At 48.7% G+C, this 25,944-nt stretch overlaps 1 protein-coding gene across 1 annotated transcript; it reads left to right on the top strand.

The window, feature by feature from the left end:
* The first annotated feature begins 616 nt into the window (after window positions 1–616).
* Window positions 617–24,163, top strand: LOC311316662 (actin nucleation-promoting factor WASL-like). The gene is made up of 11 exons (XM_084447580.1): window positions 617–1,021; window positions 8,201–8,335; window positions 9,323–9,409; window positions 9,824–9,920; window positions 12,210–12,233; window positions 16,134–16,317; window positions 18,003–18,045; window positions 20,083–20,236; window positions 21,972–22,507; window positions 22,709–22,817; window positions 22,939–24,163. Exons 1-11 carry the CDS (start codon window positions 917–919, stop codon window positions 22,998–23,000), a joined length of 1,536 nt encoding a protein of 511 aa, XP_084303706.1. The 5' UTR covers window positions 617–916; the 3' UTR covers window positions 23,001–24,163.
* Window positions 24,164–25,944: the final 1,781 nt, after the last annotated feature.

Below are 25,944 nucleotides of genomic sequence, written 5' to 3' on the forward strand. Positions count from 1 at the left end.
TGCATCTTCTCTCTAAACAGGTGACTAAGAGCATGATCTAGTGCTGAAGCCAAAGTGGTCTATTGTGGTATACAAATACAATGTAAGAGGGAGGAGTTCATTTATTCAAAAATGTGTTGCAATGAAAAGCCACTTTCAGTGTCACTCATATCAGCGGGTCCTTTGCATAACCTGCCAGAAACCACTATGTGGCTTCAGCAATTGACGGTATAAAATATATTAAGTCAAAGTGATCTACAATGAAGGTACATGTTTGATAATCACCTGTCATAGCATGCCATGCAACTCCCATTGAGATCCTTTCTCAAATGGACATATGACAGCATCATCTTGGCAACCTGCACTTTCGTGGTTGTCCATCTGCGCTCATCGACAGCATTCCTGGTAGGACTGGGCTGTACCATTCCCACATCAAGATGTTTTTGTCTTTACTCTTATTGAAACATGTATTGCCATATAAGGTATTTATTTGATTTTTGAATTCGTATTACGTATTTTTGTCATAGCTGTTTATCCCTCGAATTCCCTACTCCCAGATATGATCCATTAGTGTCATTCCTGAAGTCTGTTCTCCCGCTGCCACCCGGTTGGACTGTCCCAGTCTGCCATGTTGGATCAGCTCTTTGGCCGCTCGGCTCGCCTGGACTTCCCACCAAAGTTTAGCCTTCATTACTGTCTTCTAGACGTCGCGGGAATCTAGACAGTATTTACTAGTGAAGGAAGCCATTATACTGCGTTTCTAAACTACAGGCACGTTTTGGATACTTTTACAATCTGTATGTCTGTCTGAAAAACCCCCCCGCCCCGATGTGAGGGTTTGGTAGCAGCAGGCCACGGGACGAGGATCAGTCTGACTTTATTCTGGGTTGAATCAGGAGCAGAACCAGAGAACCAGAAGGTTTATTGATCATCAACCATGAGCGGTCACCCGCCTCAGAGGCGGCCGCCCAACGTCGGCTCCATCCTGCTCACCCCGCAGGAAAACGAGTGCCTCTTCAACCACCTCGGGAGGAAATGTATTGTAAGTTTGATCAGTTGTTGTTGTAATACTTTTCATGCTACGCTTTACTACACGTAGTCTCCTTCCTAGGGCGAAACCTACCCCGTCAGGCTATGCATGTGTATCTGTTTATCATTGCTAAACTAAGCTACATTCCGGAGATTTAATGTGGCTTGTTGAAAACATGGGAATGTGTCACAGGGCAGGGAGGAAAGGTTGACATCCCGGGATGGTGTCGTTCTGGGCGGTAGAAACTTTGAGCCGAGCTCCGAGGCCTGGGCTGTGCTGTCTGTCCACACCGGACTGCTTCGAGGGGAACCGGACTCGTGTGTCTTGTCCTCTAACGTTAGAGGTCCCTGGTGGGTTTAATTCCCAGGAGCTGCTGATCTGGGATCTGTTAAAACCATCAGCCGGGAAACCCAAGTTCTGACGTTACGTAACAGCCCCGTGTGTTTTCGGAAACTAGCCTGTGTTGCTCAGAACAGTGTGTCTACTCGACTTGGCCCAAGCAAGCACTGCTTCGTATTTAAAAAGCACCACGGTGTATTTAGCTGATGTCAGTGATTCAGCGAGGCCGCCGTGTTGAGCGTCAGCCGTCCAGTCTTGATGGTGACTGACGGGGTGGCGACGCAGCAGACTTGGTGGGCAGAGACCAGAGCCAGCCCAAGATCCAATCTGCCACCTCACACACACTATCATCAACATATGAGATTTATAACGATGCCATATTTTGTGTTGAGTCCCATCAATCGTTTGTGTCTGCATGTCATGAATTGGACACGCGCTGCACTGCCTGCTCCGTGTGGTAGATTTGTTCATCCTGTAATCTAGCTTGATTTCCAATATTTAGTGTCCACAATAGGCTATATAAAGTGAAGACATCCGTACGTGTGTGGGAGAGAGAGAGAGTGTTTATTCCTTGTGATTGTGGCCCAAACTGATTTATTTCAGGTATATGGGTCAGTCAGGGTGCCTTGCATAATGTTTTTGGTCTTGTCAAAGTTTGACTCTTTTCCAGGCTCTTTCTCTCCCCTGCCAAGTCAAAAACTTTGAGAGCACTGTCATACTTTCCATAATAAAGGCATTGTTTCTCCTTAGGAATGACTTTCCCTGCCACTCCCTGTGTCACTTCCTACTAACCAGCCCAGTTTCAACCTTGCCAGTCCTATATCTACCTTTGTGACACTAAGTTGGGGTGGAGGAAATAGAAATATCGCTTCCTCATTCTCCGTGGGCTTGGATACAGAAGCTCCACCCCCCTTCCTGTCAATCACACCCTCTTAACCTCCTTGGTCACACCCACACCTGTCTCAGGTGCCTGTCAGGCGGTTCTCTCCACACACACACACACCTGTACAAACAGCCAATGATGTTGTCCCTCAGGCATCCAGGCCTTGTCACTCAGCATGTGACAGAGTCCGGAGGCACATTCCCTGTGCGTGACGTGTGCGTGAGCCCAGCACCGCGTCCGGAAGAAAAATCCAATTAGAATGTCCGCGACGAATGAGTTATGCAACTGCAGGAAATGTAGAAATCAAAAAGAGGACCACCACCCCTCCACCACCACCCCCCCCCAACACCCTCCACTGCCACCCCCCAACACCCTCCACTACCACCCCACCAACACCCTCCATTACCACCCCCCAACACCCTCCACTACCAACCCCCCCCCTCCCCACATCCTCCACCTCCAACACCCTCCACCCCCCCCCCCCCCCCCCACATCCTCCACCTCCAGCACCCTCCACCACACCCCCCCCCCCCCCCCCCAACACCCTCCACCACCACCCCTGCACTGTTGCTGACGGAGGTAAATATAATAGGTGCTTAGGAGGGAGATACTTCTTGAAGAGGTGCATTTTGAGCCTGCGGCCAAAGATGGGCAGGAACTCTGCTGTCCTGACGTCAGTGGGCAGTTCACTCCACCACTGCGGGGCCAGGACAGAGAAAATCTGTGATCGTGTCGATTGACCACAGGGGCCTTGGAGTGACGGGGCAACCGGTCATCCCGAGGTAGAATGCGTAGCGGTTGGAAGGGGGTGTAGGGCTTGACCATGGCCTGGAGGAAGGAGGGAGCTGTTCCTTTCATTGCCCTGTAGGCTAGTACCAGAGTTTTAAAACTGGATGCAAGCTGCTACTGGGCACGGAGGGTGAATCACGCCTCAATCAGTCATTGCTATTCACTGCTGCAGTTTTTTCGCCATTGGTAGCACTGGGAGAGAGAGGGAGAGAGAGGGAGAAAGGTGGAAGGCATCCAAATGAGACAGAGAGAGAGAGAGAGGGATGTGTGAGAGAGGGGAGAGAGTTTGTGTGTGTGTGTGTGTGGGGGGGGGGGAGTGAGAGAGAGGGAGAGAGGGGGTGTAACACACAGACGCACAGACTGCCTGATCAGCAGTCCTCTCCTACAGGAAGTGTGGTGGTGGTCGACCTCCAGTGTTTTGTGCTGCTACGGTAGAACGTGTCTTTCCTCTCTCCTTACTCTCAGCCTCCCCCTTTTCCCATCCCCTCCTCTGTGCCTCCCCTCCTCCTCCTCTAATCTTCCCCCACATTGGCCCTCGGTGCTCTCTCTTCTCTGATCACTGTCTTTTCCTCCAAATCCCTTTGAACTTTCTCTTGCTCTGCCTCTCCTTTCCCTCCCCCCCCTTCTGACACCAGCCTCTGGCTTTCCTCCTCCTTCTCCCTGCTCCTCCATAAGGGGTAGCTCAGCTCCTCCAACCCTCTGAATGTCCTAATGTCCACCTCCCTCCTAACAGCACCTCCAACTAGGGGTGTCACGATTCTCTAATCTACAATTCGATTAAATTTTCGATCTTAAGGTTACGATTAAATTTGATTTTAGATATAGAAATAAAATTACATTTGCACTGATGTTTATGCCATTGATGGCTATCGAGGCTATCCTGATTTGTAAAGAAATATTGGACGTTCCAAAGGTCCCCACCCACCTTTTGCTCCACATGCCATCTCTCATGCTAGCTGTAGCCAACTAACATTGGCTTGGCTAGCTTAGGTTTAGCTATCTAAATCTTTTATACCATTATATCAGCATTTCATGCAGAAACACAGCTAACGTTAGCTAACAAGGACTCTATACTGTACCTAGCCTAGTTGCTGGGAGTGCAATCGGTAACGTTAACAAAGCAAAACAGCTAGTTAATGTTAGCTAATAGCTGGCATAGTCTACAGCCAAACTGCTTACTAAGCTAGCCAGCTATTCTATGAACACCCATTTGGCTGTAGACCTCTAATTAGCTACTAACGTTAGCTAGTGATACATTTTGGATTTTGAATCGAAATCGTGACACCCCTACCTGCAGCCCGCTCCTCCTGTCCACATCCCTCTTCCCAGGGTGGGCACTGGCCAATAGAATCTCTCTCCCAGGGTGGGTACGGGCCAATAGAATCTCTCTCCCAGGGGGGGCACTGGCCAATAGAATCTCCCTCCCAAGGTGGGTACTGGCCAATAGGATCCCTCCTCCCAGGGTGGATACTGGCCAATGGAACCCCTCCTCCCAGGGTGGGTACTGGCCAATAGAATCTCTCTCCCAGGGTGGGCACTGGCCAATAGAATCTCTCTCCCAGGGTGGGCACTGGCCAATAGAAGTTATCTCCCGGGGTGGGTACTGGTGTTGATCCGCTGACCTGTGAGGACAGTGGGGCGCCACTGACAGCTCTCTGCATCGCCGCCGGCCACCGCTGGCATCACCCCCTGTCTAGGGTTACTGTCTGGAGGAAGACTGACGGTCAATAAAGCCTTTCCTGCTCTCTTCATCTGTGTGTGTGTGTGTGTGTGGTTAGGCCCAGACAGGCCCCTGGTTGGTTACAGGGTGTTTTACTGCTGCTGTCCTGCCTTTCATCTCGGCCAGGAGCCCCCTTAGAACAGTCTGTACATCTGGGGAAGAGAGGTGTGTGTGTGTGTGTGTGTGTGTGTGAGAGAGGGGTCTGTTGGATTACAACTTCTCAGAAGGACCCCATCATCCTGTCTGTGAGCCTGTCAACAGAACTACCAATCCTATCTACTTCTAGCTAGCTAGCCTACCTACTTCTAGCTAACTAGCCTACCTACTTCTAGCTAACTAGCCTACCTACTTCTAGCTAACTAGCCTACCTACTTCTAGCTAACTAGCCTACCTACTTCTAGCTAACTAGCCTACCTACTTCTAGCTAACTAGCCTACCTACTTCTAGCTAACTAGCCTACCTACTTCTAGCCAGGGGAGGATCATCAAATGATATGCCCCTGGGCACAAATGTCTGACATGCCCCACCCCCCACCATTCTGCGACGCCCGGCCAAACAAAGGTCAAGTTATTATAACAAACAAAAACTACGCAATTTAGGCAGTTAGACACACACCTGTCTCTCCCTCTTTTTTTTTTAGATTATTCGATTTTTAAGATTATTAGTAAGGGAGCGTGCCTTACCTCCCACGCCTTGGTAGCGGATTGAGGCTGGATAATTGGACTTGGACTTCCTCTGGTTTTGAAAAGCAGAAACTCCCCTCTCAATTAACACAGCCCAAGCCTCCTCAGTTATGTCCTTAAACAAGGCCGGGTCAGTTACTGTGTACATCCACTGGCATTGCTCCGTTTGTTTGCGGGAGCGGCTGACGTTATCCTCAGGTGTGTCCTCGTTAACTGTGTTAACGTTACTGGCCTGTGAGATGCTGCTGCCGGACCCGGTAACGTCAGGTGGTTGAGGTGGTGAAGAAGGTGGAGAAGTTACCTCCCCCATAGGTGCTGGGCAGGGTCCTGAGGTGGTGCCACCATGGTCGTGGGTGGTGGTGCTGCTAGCATCGGTGCTAGGGGTGAGCTGCTGCCACCGTCTACAGTAGGCCACCGAGCTTCTCGCTGATCTTTTGTGAAAAATGTGTTGATAAAGGGACATTTTTCATCACTACCGCCTCTCTTTCTTCTTTTTCGCCCGCTGGCGCCACTCGTTTTACTTTTGTCACTCAAGGGCAAGTGCGAGGCAGCAGTAGGCTAACGTTAGGCCCTATGGGCGAAACCAACAGGTGCTGGGAGAGGGGGGAGGCGCCGGGCGGGGTTCTGTGACTGAGGTTTCCACACTTAACCTGACTAGTTGCCCCTTGGCACTGGGTGATAAAATGGTAGGAGGGTCGTACCAGGCTAATAAAATGGGGTTACAAAATCGTGGGATAAAAAAAATAAAAAAAGTTGCCCCTTGTGCCCTGCCCCATGGCACTTCCATGCCCCTGGGCACGTGCCCTTTTTGCCCATATTATAGTCCGTGCATGCTTCTAGCTTAACTATCTTACTTACTTCTAGCTAATTAGCTTACCTGCTTCTAGCTAACTAGGTTACCTACTTCTAGCTTACTAGCCTACCTACGTCTATCTAACTCGCCTACCTACTTCTAGCTAACTAGCCTACCGACTTCTAGCTAACTAGCCTACCTACTTCTAGCTAACTAGCCTACCGACTTCTAGCTAACTCGCCTACCTACTTCTAGCTAACTAGCCTACCTACTTCTAGCTAACTAGCCTACCTACTTCTAGCTAACTAGCCTACCTACGTCTATCTAACTCGCCTACCTACTTCTAGCTAACTAGCCTACCTACTTCTAGCTAACTAGCCTACCTACTTCTAGATAACTAGCCTACTTCTAGCTAGCGCTGAAGGTTGCTGTTACTTCAGGACAGCTAATTTCTCTCCAGAGAGCCCAAGTAATTCTTCACGTGACTGCGTGCGCATCCACCAGGGAAACAAACCCAAGTTCCAACTCTACTACTGTATCAGACCACGATCTACAATTTTCATACGGTCTATTTGTACATAAATACCTTGATCGGAAAGGATAGGTCAGTTTAGGCAGTTGAACTAGGTTTGTCTGCTCCAGGCCTGACCAGGCAGAGAACAGAGCAGGGTGTGGCTGACGCAGGTACAGGATGAGGCTGGATGCCAAGCAGGCGGTTACAGTAATGATGGTGCTATCATGACAGGCTCTGGCTCATCCTGGCTTGCTCTCGTTAGGTTAAGGGAGGTAGTGAGGGAGTCCGTTCTCCTCTAGGCTGCTGGCAGCTTGGCAGGAGCCGTGCACTGCGTGAGGAGGTTGTTAAGATATAGCCTGTGTGTGTGTGTGTGTGTGTGTGTGTGTGTGTGTGTGTGTGTGTGTGTGTGTGTGTGTGTGTGTGTGTGTGCGTGTGCGTGTGTGTGTGTGCGCGCGCGTGTGTCAAATGGGGTAAGAGTAGAGTGTGACTTTGCCCAGGCTGTTAGAATGATCAACAGCACTGCAGTGCTACCAGACGATCTACTTCTCTCTCTCTTCCTCTCCCTCTATCTTTCTCTATCTCTTTATCTCTCTCTGAGTCGACCTTTTGTCGTTATAAACGTTGGACTACTACTGTTTTACTGCATTTCCTTATTGAGGTGAACAGACAGAATTTCCATTCACATGACTTAAGATACAGAAATGACCTAGATCTAGTCCTACAACCCAGGCCTAGTTCTCTAGCCCAGACCTAAACCTATACAGCCCAAGCCTAGTCCTAGAGATACAGTCCAGACCAGGGCTAGTTCTAAAGATAGCCCAGGCCTTGTCCTAGAAATACAGTCCTGACCTAGTCCTAAGCTGTGTCAGCACAGCAGTCGTCCGAGGTGGGGAAGATCTGGGAATGGGAGCAGCAGTCTCCAGTGTGTCTGATGTTGTGCTGAGATCAGCAGCAGGCTGGGTATCAAGGCTAGGGGGCGTCGGGTCGACAGAACCAGAGCTTCCAGCGGCTTTTTCTAGGCCTTGATTGTATGCTGTAGTGGTGACATCATCTCTCATGTCGTGTGTGTGTGTGTGTGTGTGTGTGTGTGTGTGTGTGTGTGTGTGTGTGTGTGTGTGTGTGTGTGTGTGTGTGTGTGTGTGTGTGTGTGTGTCTGTCTGTCTGTCCAGACGCTGGTGTCTGCGGTGGTGCAGGTGTGTGTGTTAACCTGGTGTGTGTGTGTGTGTTAACCTGTTGTGTGTGTGTGTGTGTCCAGACGCTGGTGTCTGCGGTGGTGCAGGTGTGTGTGTTAACCTGGTGTGTGTGTGTCCAGACGCTGGTGTCTGCGGTGGTGCAGGTGTGTGTGTTAACCTGGTGTGTGTGTGTGTGTGTCCAGACGCTGGTGTCTGCGGTGGTGCAGGTGTGTGTGTTAACCTGGTGTGTGTGTGTGTGTGTGTGTGTGTGTGTGTGTGTGTGTGTGTGTGTGTCCAGACGCTGGTGTCTGCGGTGGTGCAGGTGTACTCTGCTGAGCGGGGCTCCAGCTGGTCGAGGCGCTGCTGTGGGGTGGCCTGCCTGGTGAAGGACAACCCCCTCAGATCCTACTTCATACGCATCTTCAACATCAAGGTGAGCCTGGAACACTGACTGTGTGTGTGTGTGTGTGTGTGAGAGAGAGAAAGAGAAAGAGAAAGAGAAAGAGAAAGAGAGTGAGAGTGAGAGTGAGAGTGAGAGTGAGAGTGGTTTAGGGATGGTGTGGATTTTTTTCCCACAGACTAATAAATCCATGACAACACCGGTATCACCAGTAACACCGTCTTGCCTACAATAAGAGAGCGCTTACTTTCATCTTTAACGTTAGACCTTTGGCTTACGTTGAACAGCACTGTTGTGTAGCCTTTGGTGTTGTATGCATCCATGGCATGAGGTAAAATAAACGTTACACTCACCAAATTGCCTCCTCGAATCAGTGTTGTTGTCAACGGAGCGCTGCTAGAATAGGTGAGAGAATAGGCTGCTAGAATAAACTAGCCAGCTAGCTAATGGCAACAGCCACTAGGTTAGGTTAGCTGAACAGCCAGCAACAGGTGGCTAGGTTAGCTGAATGTTAGCTAGGCTAGCTAGCTACGAGAGGCTATTAGCCACACCCTCCCCTCCCCCTACTCTCTTCACGTGAATTGAAACTGAAATCTGATTCCTCTAGACAGATCAGACACTTGGTTGAGATTCGAAAATTAACTAAATAGGTGAAACGATGTTGGGGGCAGAAAGCAATGGTGGGGCAGTGTTAAAGTTAAATACCTGAGTGAATACATGGTGTATGCCCGAACCCCGAATAACACCGCTAACACTGACAACCGTGACAAGCCTAGTGTGTGCGTGTGCGCGTGTGTGTGTGTGTGTGTTTGTGTGTCTTTACGCAAGAGACTGAGGAGTGGACAAGTTTGCGCATACACAGAACCTTCTTTCTTTCTCTCATTCTCCCCTCAATCTTTCTCTCTATATCTCCCTCTAGACACTCAAACAGGATCTCTTCTTGTGCTGCTGTCGTTAATTTAACCGCTCTCTCCCTACCTCCCTCTCTCTCTCTCTTTCTCTCTCTCTCTCTCCATACAGGAAGGTAAAACCCTGTTTGAGCAGGAGCTCTACAACAACTTCACCATCACCAACTCCAAATCCTACTTCATCACATTCGCCGGGGACGTGAGTGGCTACCTCCCTCCCTCTCACCTTCACTCGCCATGTCATCCCCCTCTCCTGTCTCTGTCTCTCTCCCTTTCTCTCTCTCTCTCTCTCTCTCTCTCTCTCTCTCTCTCTCTCTCTCTCTCTCTCTCTCTCTCTTTGTCTCCATCTAGTTCCTTTCAAATGGCCGCTTGTTAGTAATGTAGGCGGCTGGTTTGTGAGTATGTGGGGAGACGGGGAGACCGTCTGCTGTCAGACCAGGGAGGTTATATAGTGGGTGTCTGTGTGTTTTTCTTAACTGTATTCTGTTCTAATATGCTTGTATAATATCCTGTGTGCAGGTGTGCCAGGTGGGTCTGTAATATGTTTGTTTAAGATTGTGTGTGTGTGTGTGTGTGTGTGTGTGTGTGTGTGTGTGTGTGTGTGTGTGTGTAGGTGTGCCAGGTGGGTCTGAACTTCGCCAGCGAGGAGGAGGCCAAGCGTTTCCGTAATGCGTTGGGAGACCTACTGGGGAGGAGACAGAGGAAGTCTGGTACCTGACCCCGCCCCCTTCTACCCTGCAGAACCTATTAAAACCCATCTCTCTATCCATCTCTCTCTCCCTCTCTATCTCTCTCTCTGTCTCTCCCCCCTCTCTCTCCCGCTCTACCCCCACCCTCCCTCCCATCCACCCCCCCCTCCCCCACTGACTCTCTCTCTCGTTCTCTATGCTAAAACTCACTTCCACTCATAATCCAAACTCAAAATCACTTTGTGTGCTCTCCTCTCTGTGACCTCTATGCTTGATTTAACCAACCGTCGACGTCGAGCACGAACACACACACACACACACACACACTCACACAGTAGAGCATTTCAAGTGAGCATTCAGCCCTCTGTCACCGTTCTATCAGTTCTGATTGAAGCCATCTCTCTCTACTGTGTAAGTGAATGACCGAATCTGGGTTCTCCCGTCTCTGGGTTCTCCCATCTCTGGGTTCTCCCGTCTCTGGGTTCTCTTGTCGGCCCTGTCCCTCCTGCTGAGAAACATGCTGCATTAACAGGCTCTGTGCCCCGTTTCTAACCCACTACTACCCTCCAGGCCAGCCTCGCCCCTGGTCTGACCGCCCACTGAGCTGGTGTGAGGCAAGGAGAGGTGTGTGTGTGTGTGTGTGTGTGTGTGTGTGTGTGTGTGTGTGTGTGTGTGTGTCTGTGTGTCTGTGTGTGTGTGTGTGTGCAGCAGGGTTTCCGTGCCGGTCCACATGTCCTGGAAGATTTCAGTCTCCAGGACAAATGGGAGAAATTCCTGTCAAATATTATATTCAGTGTTTTATTGAGCTCAAAATCAACTGATAGGCAGCTATGTAAAGAATGACTTCGTCAAGGCATGCAGGTTTATATTTTTTTATTAAAAATTAGGCTACAGTACTTTTAACATTTAAACAAATGAAACGGTTGTTTCATTCATCGAATAGGCGGCGTAACAGTTTATTTACCTCATCGCTAGTCATCCTAACAAATAGCGTCTTTTCCTGGCTTTCAAAATGAATGCCTGGCTAGGCAAGATATATTTACGACAGAAAGAGGTGGTGCTCATGGGAGATGCAGGCAAACACTCCTGCAAAACACTACCGTTTTTATCCACAGGTGGCGCAAAAATCAAAACAAACTGAAAAACTCCTCATGGCTGCTTTAAAACATAATACAATTCAAATTGTACTTTGAAGGAATTATTTTCACCAGCATTATGAGCGGAGAGATTTAAATATGACGAGAGACATTTAAATATGTCTTTATGACCAGAGAGATTTAAATATGTTGCATTTCAACATTTCCCCTGTAAAAAAAAAAAGAAAAAAAGAATGTAATTACCGACTAAGGAAACCCTGGTGTGTGTGATTCTCCTTATGGAGATAGAGTGCTGCTCCTCTCTTACATGGCAAATTGTGTGTGTGTGTGTGTGTGTGTGTGTGTGTGTGTGTGTGTGTGTGTGTGTGTGTGTGTGTGTGTGTGTGTGTGTGTGTGTGTGTGTGTGTGTGTGTGTGTGTGTGTGTGTACGGATGCACGTGTGCCAGCACCATTTACTTAGAAACTAACAAAGGATCCTTTGCCTGCAGTCGGCCCACACACACACACACACACTCAAATGTCTGTCCAAAGCTTGCATAATAACTTCTATGCTTCATAATCAGAGCTCACTATGCTTCAGTCTCACCCCCCACTATCTCACTAACACACACACACACACACACACACACACACTACCAGTGAAAATATCGCTCTCACTAACACACACACACACTACAAGTCAACATATCATTCTCACTAACACACACACTACCAGTCAACATATCACTCTCACTAACACAAATACACACACTACCAGTCAACACAGTCAACATATCTCTCACTAACACACACACACACACACACACACACACACACGCTACCAGTCAACATATCACTCACTAACACACACACACACACACGCTACCAGTCAACATATCTCTCACTAACACACACACACGCTACCAGTCAACACACGCTACCAGTCAACATATCTCTCACTAACACACACACACGCTACCAGTCAACATATCTCTCACTAACACACACACACGCTACCAGTCAACATATCACTCTCACTCTCTCACTAACACACTACCAGTCAACATATCACTCTCACTCTCTCACTAACACACACACACGCTACCAGTAAACATATCTCTCACTAACACACACACGCTACCAGTCAACATATCACTCTCACTCTCTCACTAACACACTACCAGTCAAGACTTGGCCAGTATATCAATCTCACTCTCTCAATCTTGTTTTGCAGAGAAAAGACGCGACCCTCCAAATGGTAGGTTGTCATATCAAGCTTCACTCTTGTCTCAAATGGACAATAATCAGTTTTTGATTTTTCATTCAAATTCAATCCAGTGACAATCGTCAACTGATCAACGGATTTGAGTTTATGTCATATATACCAACTTCTTCAGTGAGATTGTCATATATTATATACCAATATGATCAAGGAGATTATGTCAAATACCAACATGTTCATTGACAGATATCCATGTGTTTATGCAAGATCATATCTCTGTATCCAGGAGACTGACCGACACACACACACACACAGACACACATACCCATAAATGGGTGTTTACTCCCCAGTGTTTAACCAGGGATGATCTCCAGACAGAGAGAGAGAGAGCAGGGTGAGAGAGAGCAGGGTGAGACCCAGCCTCCTCCCTGATCTCCTAATGGTTTAGCTCCCCTCCCACCCTTGTCTCTCTCTATCACTTTCTTTCTCTCTCTCTCCTCTCCCTCTCTCCTCCCCCTCTTCCTGTCTCCTCTCTCTCTCACTCTCTCTCTCTCATCCCTCTCTCTCTCCTCTCTCTCTCTCTCTGCTAGAGGTAGATGCTCCTATCCACATAATGCGTGGTGGATCAGTTGACCTCCCTTCCTGTATTCAGTCACCATTAGGGGAATTAACACACACACACACACACACCCACACACACACACACACACACACACACACACACATCCTCGTCTGCCTTATAGAGTTGTTTCTCTGTTGCCTGCAGCTATCGCACACATACTGTACACACATACACACACGCATAGTACACACTCACAAGCGCTCACACCATTCACACATGCATACACACACGCATACACACTCACACGCGCTCACACACATTCACACACACATACACACGCGCGCTCACACACATTCACACACATTCACACACACATACACACTCACACGCGCTCACACACATTCACACACTGACACACGCGCGCGTGCGCTGCAAAGCCATTTCTACAGGAACATTTGAGCAACTTCTTTTGCCCCCATCTTGAATAACAGCCTAGAAAAGCAGCACAGTTCCTTATCTACAAGGTAAATTCAGCCCTGCTTTCAGACACTGTGTGTGTGTGTGTGTGTGTGTGTGTGTGTGTGTGTGTGTGTGTGTGTGTGTGTGTGTGTGTGTGCGTGTGCGCGTGTGTGAGTGCGTCTGTGTGTGTGTGTTGCGCAGCCTACCCCCCACAGTCAATGGATCACATATCCATAGATTAAATTAGTGTCATCCATAAATCCCTACTTAAATTTGCACACATCCTAACACGCAGGGCATTAAACGGGGCGTGTGTGTGTGCGTGTGTGCGTGCGTGTGTGTGTGCGCGTGTGCGCGTGTGTGTGTGTGTGTTCAGGTGGAACAGCACACTTGGTACCTCAGATGTTCCACCAGAGACATTACCGCCGGGGACTCAGCAGACTGGTATCTCCAGACCAGCCTAACGTTACTGTACGTCTCTGTCTGGTATCTCCAGACCAGCCTAACGTTACCGTACGTCTCTGTCTGGTATCTCCAGACCAGCCTAACGTTACTGTACGTCTCTGTCTGGTATCTCCAGACCAGCCTAACGTTACTGTACGTCTCTGTCTGGTATCTCCAGACCAGCCTAACGTTACTGTACGTCTCTGTCTGGTATCTCCAGACCAGCCTAACGTTACTGTACGTCTCTGTCTGGTATCTCCAGACCAGCCTAACGTTACCGTACGTCTCTGTCTGGTATCTCCAGACCAGCCTAACGTTACTGTACGTCTCTGTCTGGTATCTCCAGACCAGCCTAACGTTACTGTACGTCTCTGTCTGGTATCTCCAGACCAGCCTAACGTTACCGTACGTCTCTGTCTGGTATCTCCAGACCAGCCTAACGTTACTGTACGTCTCTGGTATCTCCAGACCAGCCTAACGTTACTGTACGTCTCTGTCTGGTATCTCCAGACCAGCCTAACGTTACCGTACGTCTCTCTGGCTGTGAGAGGCTGTTGTGTAACAGAGGGCTGCTGAACCCTGACCCTGAGGGCAGAGCGTGATTAGTCTGCTGCGTTATACCCACCTTGTGTGTGTGTGTGTGTGTGTGTGTGTGTGTGTGTGTGTGTGTGTGTGTGTGTGTGTGTGTGTGTGTGTGTGTGTGTGTGTGTGTGTGTGTGTGTGTGTGTGTGTGTGTGTGTGTTTTGTGGTGACCCTGTGGGATCGCTGGTTCGGAGGTGAGAGGGAGTCTGCTGGCTGGGATGAGGGCAGATTTGTATCTCAGCAGGGGCTTTATTCAGACATACAACCCCCCCTTATTTATCCCTCCCTCTCTCTCTCTCTCTCTCTCCCTCCCTCTTTCTCTCTCTCTCTCTCTCTCTCTCTCTCTCTCTCTCTCTTTCTCACCCCTCTCAGAGACTGATAGCTCAGTGCCCAGCCCCTGTCCTCTCCATGCACATTCACCATGTTTAAGAACTGTGGGATTACCTTGGATTAAACTGGATGGGCTTTAATGGTTATGTAAAAATTCAGCGGTGGTGTAATTTGCTGGGATTATAACTCGTCTGGCACTGAGCACGGGGGCGGGGTATGGCGGGGTAGACGGGAGGGGAGGGGAGGGCTCAGGGACACAGAGAGAGAATGACCTGAACGTGCTCCCTACAGGCGAGGGAGGGAGTAGAGAGAGAGAGATACGTATGTAGAGACAGGTTGGAGGTAGAGAGAGAGAGAGACAGGGGGACGAAGAGAGAGAAAGCGTAAGCCCGACCCTGGCCAGTGCTCAGACCCCCGAGCGTCAGTGTGTCCGGTGCAGGCTTCCGTGCGGACGCCCCGCCCCTGTGTGTGTGTGTGTGTGTGTGTGTGTGTGTGTGTGTGTGTGTGTGTGCGCGCGCGCTACGGCTGCACGATTATCACAAAAGGTAATAATTGCGATTATTTGCTTCAAAATGGTAATTGCGATGAATAATTCCGATTAATATTTAATAGCCTTTATAATATTCATATATAATAACCAAAATGCTCCCAAATCACAGACGTTGATCCCTTTCTTGCTACTAACTCACTGACCTCGTTTTCGCTCATTTTTTCACTACTCACGGCTGCAGGTACTCTTGTGTCTTGACCTACTGCTATCTGTCTTCTTAGTGAAATTGCTGCGCACAGCGCACTCAGCGGGAACGCATGTGATTGGTCAGACAGCATTAGCGCCTGTGATTCGTCCGTGTAGTCCTAGCACACTCAATTCAAAGCAAAATTATTAATCACATTAATTGCAGCCTTTTGCGATTAGTTAATCGCGGAGGTCATAATCGCGATTTCGATTAATTCACGATTTATTGTGCAGCCCTAGTGTGAGTGTGTGAGTGTGTGAGTGTGTGTGTGTGTGTGTGTGTGTGTGTGTGTGTGTGTGTGTGTGTGTGTGTGTGTGTGTGTGTGTGAGTGTGTGAGTGTGTGAGTGTGTGAGTGTGTGAGTGTGTGAGTGAGTGAGTGAGTGAGTGAGTGAGTGAGTGAGTGAGTGAGTGAGTGAGTGAGTGAGTGAGTGAGTGAGGCCAGCTAGTAGACCTCTCTGGGACAGGCAGCTGTCTAACAGAGGGCTTTGCAGAGAGGACAGATGTTTTCATCTTCGTGCGTGAATGAGAACGTTGGTGACAGAGTGCTGTGCGCTGGTTGGTTGACTCATGTAGCCACTTCCCTCTAAGCAGACTGATGTATTATAACACTCTTCCTGGCGGGAATGGGATATTGACCCTCAGGTGACCCCTGGTCAGCATGTGTCCCTGTCCGCTAACGTGGAGCAGTTCACCTCACCACTCAGATAGACCCAGCGGAGTGCGTCATATATTGCCATATTGTTTACACATGTCCTCTCTAGCTACCGACTGTTGCATCCTGGGAACTGTAGTTCTGAGCGTCTCTCCGTCTCCCCCTCCCAGGCCCGGCCCTCCCCATGGCGACGGTCGACATCAAGAACCCGGAGATCAGCAACGTGACGCGTTTCCATAACAACTCTCAGGTCAACAACATCGTGCACTCCTCATTCGCCAAGAAAGAGAAGAAGGTCAAGGGGAAGAGGAAGAAGCTGACCAAGGCCGACATTGGCACGCCCAGCAACTTCCAGTCAGTTATCCAAATATATATAACCCTAACCCAGCAACTTCCAGTTAGTTATCCAAATATATATAACTCTAACCAAGCAACTACCAGTCAGTTATACAAATATATATAACCCTAACCCAGCAGCTTCCAGTCAGTTATCCAAATATATATAACCCTAACCCAGCAACTACCAGTCAGTTATCCAAATATATATAACCCTAACCCAGCAGCTTCCAGTCAGTTATCCAAATATATATAACCCTAACCCAGCAGCTTCCAGTCAGTTATCCAAATATATATAACCCTAACCCAGCAGCTTCCAGTCAGTTATCCAAATATATATAACCCTAACCCAGCAGCTTCCAGTTAGTTATCCAAATATATATAACCCTAACCCAGCAACTACCAGTCAGTTATACAAATATATATAACCCTAACCCAACAACTTCCAGTTAGTTATCCAAATATATATAACCCTAACCCAGCAACTTCCAGTTAGTTATCCAAATATATATAACCCTAACCCAGCAACTACCAGTCAGTTATACAAATATATATAACCCTAACCCAACAACTTCCAGTCAGTTATACAAATATATATAACCCTAACCCAGCAACTTCCAGTTAGTTATCCAAATATATATAACCCTAACCCAGCAACTTCCAGTCAGTTATACAAATATATATAACCCTAACCCAGCAACTTCCAGTCAGTTATACAAATATATATAACCCTAACCCAGCAACTTCTAGTCAGTTATACAAATATATATAACCCTAACCCAGCAACTTCCAGTCAGTTATCCAAATATATATAACCCTAACTCAGCAACTTCCAGTTAGTTATCCAAATATATATAACTCTAACCCAGCAACTTCCAGTCAGTTATACAAATATATATAACTCTAACCCAGCAACTTCCAGTCAGTTATCCAAATATATATAACCCTAACCCAGCAGCTTCCAGTCAGTTATACAAATATATATAACCCTAACCCAGCAACTTCCAGTCAGTTATCCAAATATATATAACCCTAACCCAGCAACTTCCAGTCAGTTATACAAATATATATAACCCTAACCCAGCAACTTCCAGTCAGTTATACAAATATATATAACCCTAACCCAGCAACTTCCAGTCAGTTATACAAATATATATAACCCTAACCCAGCAACTTCCAGTCAGTTATCCAAATATATATAACCCTAACCCAGCAACTACCAGTCAGTTATCCAAATATATATAACCCTAACCCAGCAACTACCAGTCAGTTATCCAAATATATATAACCCTAACCCAGCAACTACCAGACAGTTATATAACCCTAACCCTTTTAATCTTTTTGATAAAACCCATATATAAAAATTTTCACATTTGCATTTTAATATCAGAAATGATTGATAATAGGTACCTTTATCTATATGTGAAATATTTCTGTCATCTGATTTTAAGATTATACACATTTTTGTTTTTCCACGAAATACTATGGAATCTTAAACATTAATGTCAAATAACCAACATTTCTCAAAATTGATATCTCGTTTTGTAACCAAACTCTTCCTAACTATTATTCCTGAACTAGTCGCTGGATGGTCTTCCTGGTCTGGTGTGTCCCAGCAGGTGATGGGTGGGGCACATGGCTGTGCTGGTTGGTGATTGGTGTGGTTGTGTGTTAAGACCTCTCTATCTCCTGTGTGACCCCAGGCACATTGGACACGTCGGCTGGGACCCCAACACAGGCTTTGATGTGAGTATGACTTATTATGAGCTGGATACAGAGAACGTGTGTGTGCTGTATGAATGCGTGTGCGCACGTGTGTCCTCCCACTCACCTCCTAGCTTCGGACGTGTTTGCGTCCAGTGTTGCGTATCTCCTCAGAAATATAATTTTTATTTATTTATTATTATATAGTATTGAATATCCCAGCCCCAGAGAGGGCCAGCCTGGCTCAGTCATCAGCAGAGTTACACAGGGAGCTTTATGGGAAATAAACATGTCCTGTGCCTCCCTAATCCCAGAACTGATCAACCTGCCCTGTGCCTCCCTAATCCCAGAAATGATATACCTGTCCTGTGTCTCCCTAATCCCAGAAATGATATACCTGTCCTGTGCCTCCCTAATCCCAGAAATGATATACCTGTCCTGTGTCTCCCTAATCCCAGAAATGATATACCTGTCCTGTGTCTCCCTAATCCCAGAACTGATCAACCTGTCCTGTGTCTCCCTAATCCCAGAACTGATCAACCTGTCCTGTGTCTCCCTAATCCCAGAACTGATCAACCTGCCCTGTGCCTCCCTAATCCCAGAACTGATCAACCTGCCCTGTGCCTCCCTAATCCCAGAACTGATCAACCTGTCCTGTGCCTCCCTAATCCCAGAACTGATCAACCTGCCCTGTGCCTCCCTAATCCCAGAACTGATCAACCTGTCCTGTGCCTCCCTAATCCCAGAACTGATAAACCTGTCCTGTGCCTCCCTAATCCCAGAAATGATATACCTGTCCTGTGTCTCCCTAATCCCAGAAATGATATACCTGTCCTGTGTCTCCCTAATCCCAGAACTGATCAACCTGTCCTGTGTCTCCCTAATCCCAGAACTGATCAACCTGTCCTGTGTCTCCCTAATCCCAGAAATGATATACCTGTCCTGTGCCTCCCTAATCCCAGAACTGATCAACCTTCCCTGTGCCTCCCTAATCCCAGAACTGATCAACCTGTCCTGTGCCTCCCTAATCCCAGAACTGATCAACCTGTCCTGTGCCTCCCTAATCCCAGAACTGCCGTCCAAAAATCAAGGATCAGAAGTAATTATTCAGGACCGTGTGCTTATGACATCACAGTGGATTCGGTCTTGTCAGGAGAGGAAAAAAATAATTTGGATGATTTTGGTAGTTAGCTACACTTCAGGACTCTGCTGGCTTTGTATATCTTAAAATTTACTATCTTTAATTCTCCGTTGTTGTAGCCTGGAAACGTTTGAATAGCGTAGGTTTGACAACACGTAGACTAAAGCATATCAATCCTTTTACGTCAACGTCCTTGAACCCGTTAGATAGAACGCACACGCAGACGCCAAGGAGGTGGCGTCTTAAAGAATGGATCTGAAAGTAAGCGGAGTTGGTCTGGGGTTTGTGGGTGTGGCATGACGGAGCACGCTCCCCAGAGTATTCCTTCCTGCTGGGGCCCCCGCAGCCAGCCTGGCAACTCTGCCACTCCACCACCAGGGGGCAGTACAGGGGCAGGTTGGAATGAGAGGGGGCAGTGTTGGGTGTTCAGTACATTGGCCCACCATGTATTAACCCTTTGAATATGACTGTCTCGCCTGCAAAATGTTTAAATGATCTAAAATAATATTTTTTTAAAATATCAAGAAAATATTTTACAAATCCTACATTCCAACACTTCCTGAAAGCTGCGAAACGGTGCTTTCTACGTACTAAAAGGGTTAAAGAATGCGTTTACCCCATAGAGGTGCTTAAAATGTACACCCCCAACCCCGCAGAAGCACTGAATAGAATCACCATGTTTGCCCCTTCTGCTCCTCTGCACCATGGCCTCCAAGCCGTCGTGGGGCAACATCTGGACAGCCTGGAGTCTGTGGTGGAGGGGAGGATGAGGGATAAACTGAAGTATATTCTAATCAACCCCTCCCATCCCCTCTATGACGAGCTGTGGCAGATGGGGAGCACTTTCAGCCACAGGCTCCTCCCACCCAGGTGCAATACGGAGCGGTTCAGACGTTCCTTTTGCTCTAACAGTGGGTTCTGTGTTCTGTCCCCCCCAGCTGAACAACCTGGACCCGGAGCTGAAGAACCTGTTCGACATGTGCGGCATCTCAGAGGCCCAGCTGAAGGACAAGGAGACGTCCAAGGTCATCTACGACTTCATCGAGAAGAAGGGAGGAGTTGAGGCTGTGAAGAACGAGCTCCGGAGACAAGGTGTGTGTGTGTTTGAACGAGCTCCGGGGAAAAAGTGTGAGTGTGTGTGCGCGGGTGTGCGGGTGTGTGTGTGTGTACCAGATGTGAACTGGATATAAGCCCCAGGCCTTGTGTGTTGTGTGTGTAGTATTATCTGAAGATGTACAGCCTACGTCCTCTCTCAACAAGTACCCTCCTCCTGGACTTAGTGAGGGACGCAGATTGAGACATGTTGTGTTGGTGATGGGTGTAGGGCTAGAGATAGACAGGCCAAAATACTGAATTATATCTTTACGGCTCCAGGTCTACTGTGCTAGCCTGGGGTCTAGTCCAGGTCTACTGTGCTAGCCTGGGGTCTAGTCCAGGTCTACTCTGGTCTAGTCTAGGTCTACTGTGTTAACCTGTGGTCTAGTCCAGGTCTACTGTGGTCTAGTCCAGGTCTACTGTGCTAACCTGTGGTCTAGTCCAGGTCTACTGTGGTCTAGTCCAGGTCTACTGTGCTAACCTGTGGTCTAGTCCAGGTCTACTGTGGTCTAGTCCAGGTCTACTGTGCTAACCTGTGGTCTAGTCCAGGTCTACTGTGTTAACCTGTGGTCTAGTCCAGGTCTACTGTGGTCTAGTCCAGGTCTACTGTGCTAATCTGTGGTCTAGTCCAGGTCTACTGGGCTAATCTGTGGTCTAGTCCAGGTCTACTGTGCTAACCTGTGGTCTAGTCCAGGTCTACTGTGCTAACCTGTGGTCTAGTCCAGGTCTACTGTGCTAATCTGTGGTCTAGTCCAGGTCTACTGTGCTAATCTGTGGTCTAGTCCAGGTCTACTGTGCTAACCTGTGGTCTAGTCTAGGTCTACTGTGGTCTAGTCCAGGTCTACTGTGCTAACCCGTGGTCTACTGTGGTCTAGTCCAGGTCTACTGTGGTCTAGTCCAGGTCTACTGTGCTAACCTGTGGTCTAGTCCAGGTCTACTGTGCTAACCTGTGGTCTACTGTGGTCTAGTCCAGGTCTACTGTGGTCTAGTCCAGGTCTACTGTGTTAACCTGTGGTCTAGTCCAGGTCTACTGTGGTCTAGTCCAGGTGTACTGTGGTCTAGTCCAGGTGTACTGTGCTAATCTGTGGTTGTGTCCCCCAGGTCCCCCCAGGTGGAGTGGTAGGTCTGTCTGATCGGCATGGCTCCGTGATTTAACCCTGAGGCTCATTGGCTCACTGACGTCCCTGTGATACCAATGAGCTAATAATGCTACAATCCATTATTACACTGGGTGTGTGTTGGTCTTTGACGTGTCCAGTTAGCCTACATGCATGGTGTGTCTCAGCTCAGGAGCTGGCGTTTCTGTAGCGTGGCGCTGAAGTCCACGGCCGTCACGGCCTACGATTCCTGAGACGGCGCGAGGCGACTTTTATGGGTTCCTGTAACTCTTTGCTTGTTTGTGTCGATCCCAGATGGCCTTACCTCAGCAGGTCTAGAACTACCGGTCAGACCTTTGACACCTCCGTGGTGAGCTGAGCTGCTGCATCAGCCCAGGAGAGGATTGTGTGGCCGCGCTGCCCCCTGGTGGCCAGGTAGAGGCAGGGCGCTCTCTCGGTGCGACTGGCGTGACGTGTCGCGGACGCGGTTGGGGGATTGTCTTTTCTTGTCCGTCTTGTTTTGACGTCGTCTCTCCCCCTCTCTCTCTCTCTCTCTCTCTCTCTCTCTCTCTCTCTCTCTCTCTCCCTCTCTCTCTCTCTCTCCCTCTCTCTCTCTCTCTCTCTTCTTTTCCCAGCTCCCCCGCCCCCCCCCTCCAGGGGCGGGCCCCCTCCCCCGCCCCCCCACCACGGCTCCGCCCCGCCGCCGCCCCTCCCCGCCCGGGGCCGAGGAGCCCCCCCGCCCCCTCCCCCCTCCAGGGCTCCCACCTCGGCGCCCCCTCCGCCTCCACCCTCCCGCCCGGGCATGGGCGCCCCCCCGCCACCGCCGCCGCCCAGCCGGGGGCCCCTCCCCCCCCCGCCCCCGCCCCAGCCGTCCCATGCCAGCCTGGCCCCCCCGGCGCCCCCCCCTCCTCCTCCTCCTCCTCCTCCCCCCTCCTCCTCCGCCCCAGCTGGTATGGGCTCCGGAGCGCCCCCGCCCCCTCCTCCCCCGCCCCCTCCCCCGGCACCCCCTCCCCCGCTGGAGGCTGACGGCGGCGGTAAAGGCGCCCTGCTCAGCCAGATCCGCGAGGGCCGCAATCTGAAGAAGGTGGAGCAGAAGGAGAGGCCCGTGTCGACCAGCACCGGCCGGGACGCCCTGCTGGACCAGATCAGGCAGGGCTTCCTGCTCAAGAATGTGAGTGTGACCCCCCCCCTTGACCCCTTGCTTATTATACGCCCACCTGGAATCATTTGAACTGTAACTTTTAACTGCCCTGGCTCTCCTACCCACTGACAGTGTGTGTATGGTGTGCGCGTGTGTGTACTGTATGTGTATGTCTGTGTGTGCGTGCATTGGGGTCGTGTGTGTGTGTGTGTGTTTGTGTGTGTGTTGCAGGTGCCAGACGCTCCAGAGTCCAGCCCCACCACCCCCACCCCCTCGGCCGGCATCGTAGGAGCTCTGATGGAGGTGATGCAGAAGAGGAGCAAAGCCATCCACTCCTCAGGTACACACACACACCCGCACAGACACACATACACACATGCACAGACACACACACATACACACACACAAACACACACATTTATATTTATACCTTAACAACCCCCCCGCCCTCCTCTCCACAGATGAGGATGAAGATGATGATGAGGATGAGGACTTTGAGGATGATGATGAGTGGGAGGACTAGAGGCGTTTCCTCCCTCAGCCCCATGGATGATTGCGACACTAAATTGTTCCTGTTTCTCTAAATCTTATTCAAATTATGTAAATGTTCTATCGATTTGCTGTATATTTTTGTTGCCTTTATGCTTCTTTTTTTTTTTATTAATCTGTGCAATACCTCATTTAATCTGTAAAGGTTCGTCTTCGTGTCTTTCTGGGGGTTTTTCCCTCTTCTCCCTGATTTGACATGTGCAATTTGACATCGAGTTCATCTTGACGCGTAGAGTTGAATGTGAATCTGTCTCTTTGTCAGCGATTGATATGGGGGAGGGAGATTATGGAGCAGATGGACGGAGATCCTTAATGTTGTTTGTTCAAATCAAGAACACTATTTTCATACCCTACCTTTATCTCAAGTTTATTTTTTATGTAATCAGAAATCCTAGTTAAGCGCTCTTTATTTTCCTAAAGAATCAGAAACGCTCGGGCCCACGTCACTGTCGGTTGTAAATTCTGAGCCCGTTCTATTTTTGCACGGATCAAGAAGAGGAACGTCTACATCAGCACTGGGGGGGGACTTCCTGTCAGCACAGGGGTGACTTCCTGTCTGTACCTGTGTCTGCAACATTACACTTAGGCTACAGCAAACGCACGTCAGCACTACAGACCATTACACTACAAAACACACACAGCAGCAGCCTGTGACATGGCTGCTGTGTTTTCGTTTTTTTTGTCACACCGTGACAAAGTAGCTCCAGAAGTTCTCACTCCAACATCTTTTTCCCGTTTATCTTTTTTTAGTTTTTAATTTACAGTAGTAGTTTTCATTTTGAGTATCGGCTTATTTGTTTGAATCGGGTCAGTGTTCATACAATATATAAAGCTTGAGAGTAAATGGAGACTTCAAACCTCCAGATCTGTAGCTTAATGCCACGTTAACAGGCTTGTTGTGATACTAATGGGACAGGACGTAACCCTGGTCGGCTAGACGCTCACCTGACCGCAGCGGAGCAACGCTGCCCATCAGCCAGACAGGCTGCAGCAGTGTCCACCTGGCTGACTGTTCTGCTGTGTGGCTAGCCGCTGTTCTAAGTCAATAGGACATGGACATCAAACCTTCCAGACTAGGTCGGACAAATAAAAGACTATTAAATTGTACGCTCAAATAAATGTTAATATTTACATATGTATGTTGTGTCTGGTTGTCTTTAAAGCAAGTTGGGGTAACACTATATTACCTACCTCAGTCTGTGTGTGTTTGGGGAGATATACTACCTACCTCTGTATGTGTTTGGGGTGATATATTACCTAGTGTACCTCAGTCTGTGTGTGTGTGTGTGTGTGTGTGTGTGTGTTTGTAGGGGTGATATATTACTGTGCCTACTTCAGTCTGTGTGTGTTGTGTTACTGTGCCTACCTGTGTGTGTGTGTGTGTGTGTGTGTGTTGTGTTACTGTGCCTACCTGTGTGTGTGTGTGTGTGTGTGTGTTGTGTTACTGTGCCTACCTGTGTGTGTGTTGTGTTACTGTGCCTACCTGTGTGTGTGTTGTGTTACTGTGCCTACCTGTGTGTGTGTGTGTGTGTGTTGTGTTACTGTGCCTACCTGTGTATGTGTTTGTGTTGTGTGTGTCTGTGTCTGTGTGTTGTGTTACTGTGCCTACCTGTGTGTGTGTGTGTGTTGTGTTACTGTGCCTACCTGTGTGTGTGTTGTGTTACTGTGCCTACCTGTGTGTGTGTGTCTGTGTCTGTGTGTGTGTGTTGTGTTACTGTGCCTACCTGTGTGTGTTTGTGTGTGTGTGTGTTGTGTTACTGTGCCTACCTGTGTGTGTGTGTGTGTGTTGTGTTACTGTGCCTACCTGTGTGTGTGTTTGACATATTACCTACTGAACCTCAGTCTTATCTCAGTGTTTGGGGTGAGATATTTCCCACCTCAGTATGTTTGTGTGTTTGATATATTACCTACGTACCTCAGTCTGTGTGTGTGTGTGTGTGTGTGTTTGATATATTACCTACGTACCTCAGTCTGTGTGTGTGTGTGTGTGTGTGTGTTTGTGTGTTTGATATATTACCTATGTACCTCAGTCTGTGTTTGGGCAGAGATCTTCAAGAGAGAAGCACATGAGTGTGTATATACAGTATGTTTTGATATGTAAGGGTATTTTGGTCAGCTTGTAGGCTACTGTGTGCACACGTTTAGACTTGAGTGTGTCATCCTGGCTCAGCCGACTGCTTCCAACTTTTTTTCCTTCGGGCTAGAGTGTGTGTGTGTCGGGTCCTGTTCCCACTATCCAATGGCAGTGTGGCTGGTCACCCTCTTTCTCATGGGTGATGAAGAGAGCAGATCTCTCACCGCCTGCAGCACAGACGGAATGACTGATCTGAACAGCTGGAGGTGTGTGTGTGTGTGTGTGTGTGTGTGTGAGAGAGAGAGAGAGAGAGAGAGAGAGATCTCCACAGGGTGCAAACATCCAGTGTCTCCTATGCAGAGTTTATGAGGGTGAGTGAAAAGGCTATGGTATTTTCCACGTGGAAAAGGCATATAAAAACACACAGGTGACAGCATTGACGCAGCAAGAGGGATCACCAGCTCTGTTAAACTCAAAACCCCCGTCCCAATAACGTTCACCTACTTAGACGTGTGGTTGTAAATCGACTCCACATGTAGTCTGCTGTGGCTCAGCCTGGCTTTTGATTACATTACTCTTTAGTTCATGCTGGAGTGGAGTTTGTGTGATATAACTTGCTCATGAAAGATTAAGTTGGATTGAGCGTGAGCATACCGCCTCTATCCACTCACTGACAGACGGATGTACCCTTCATAGAGTTCTACTGATCTACCCTTTGAAGTGTATGCTCAGTCCTGAAGTGACGACACTTGCGCAATCCTCTACTTGCACTGAGCATAGCCTAATTGTTGTTACTAAGCAAAGTATGGAGACACAGCGTATGTATCAACCAAGCCCCCAGGAT

This window comes from Borostomias antarcticus (assembly GCF_949987555.1).
Source record: "Borostomias antarcticus genome assembly, chromosome: 13".
Taxonomy (NCBI): Eukaryota; Metazoa; Chordata; class Actinopteri; order Stomiiformes; family Stomiidae; genus Borostomias; species Borostomias antarcticus.

Coding starts and splice junctions, on each gene's coding strand:
- LOC311316662 (XM_084447580.1), top strand. CDS start 917: ATGAGCGGTCACCCGCCTCAGAGGCGGCCGCCCAACGTCGGCTCCATC. Junction 12,234..16,133: donor AAGACGCGACCCTCCAAATG/GTAGGTTGTCAT, acceptor TCCCCCTCCCAG/GCCCGGCCCTCCCCATGGCG. Junction 16,318..18,002: donor GGCACGCCCAGCAACTTCCA/GTCAGTTATCCA, acceptor GTGTGACCCCAG/GCACATTGGACACGTCGGCT.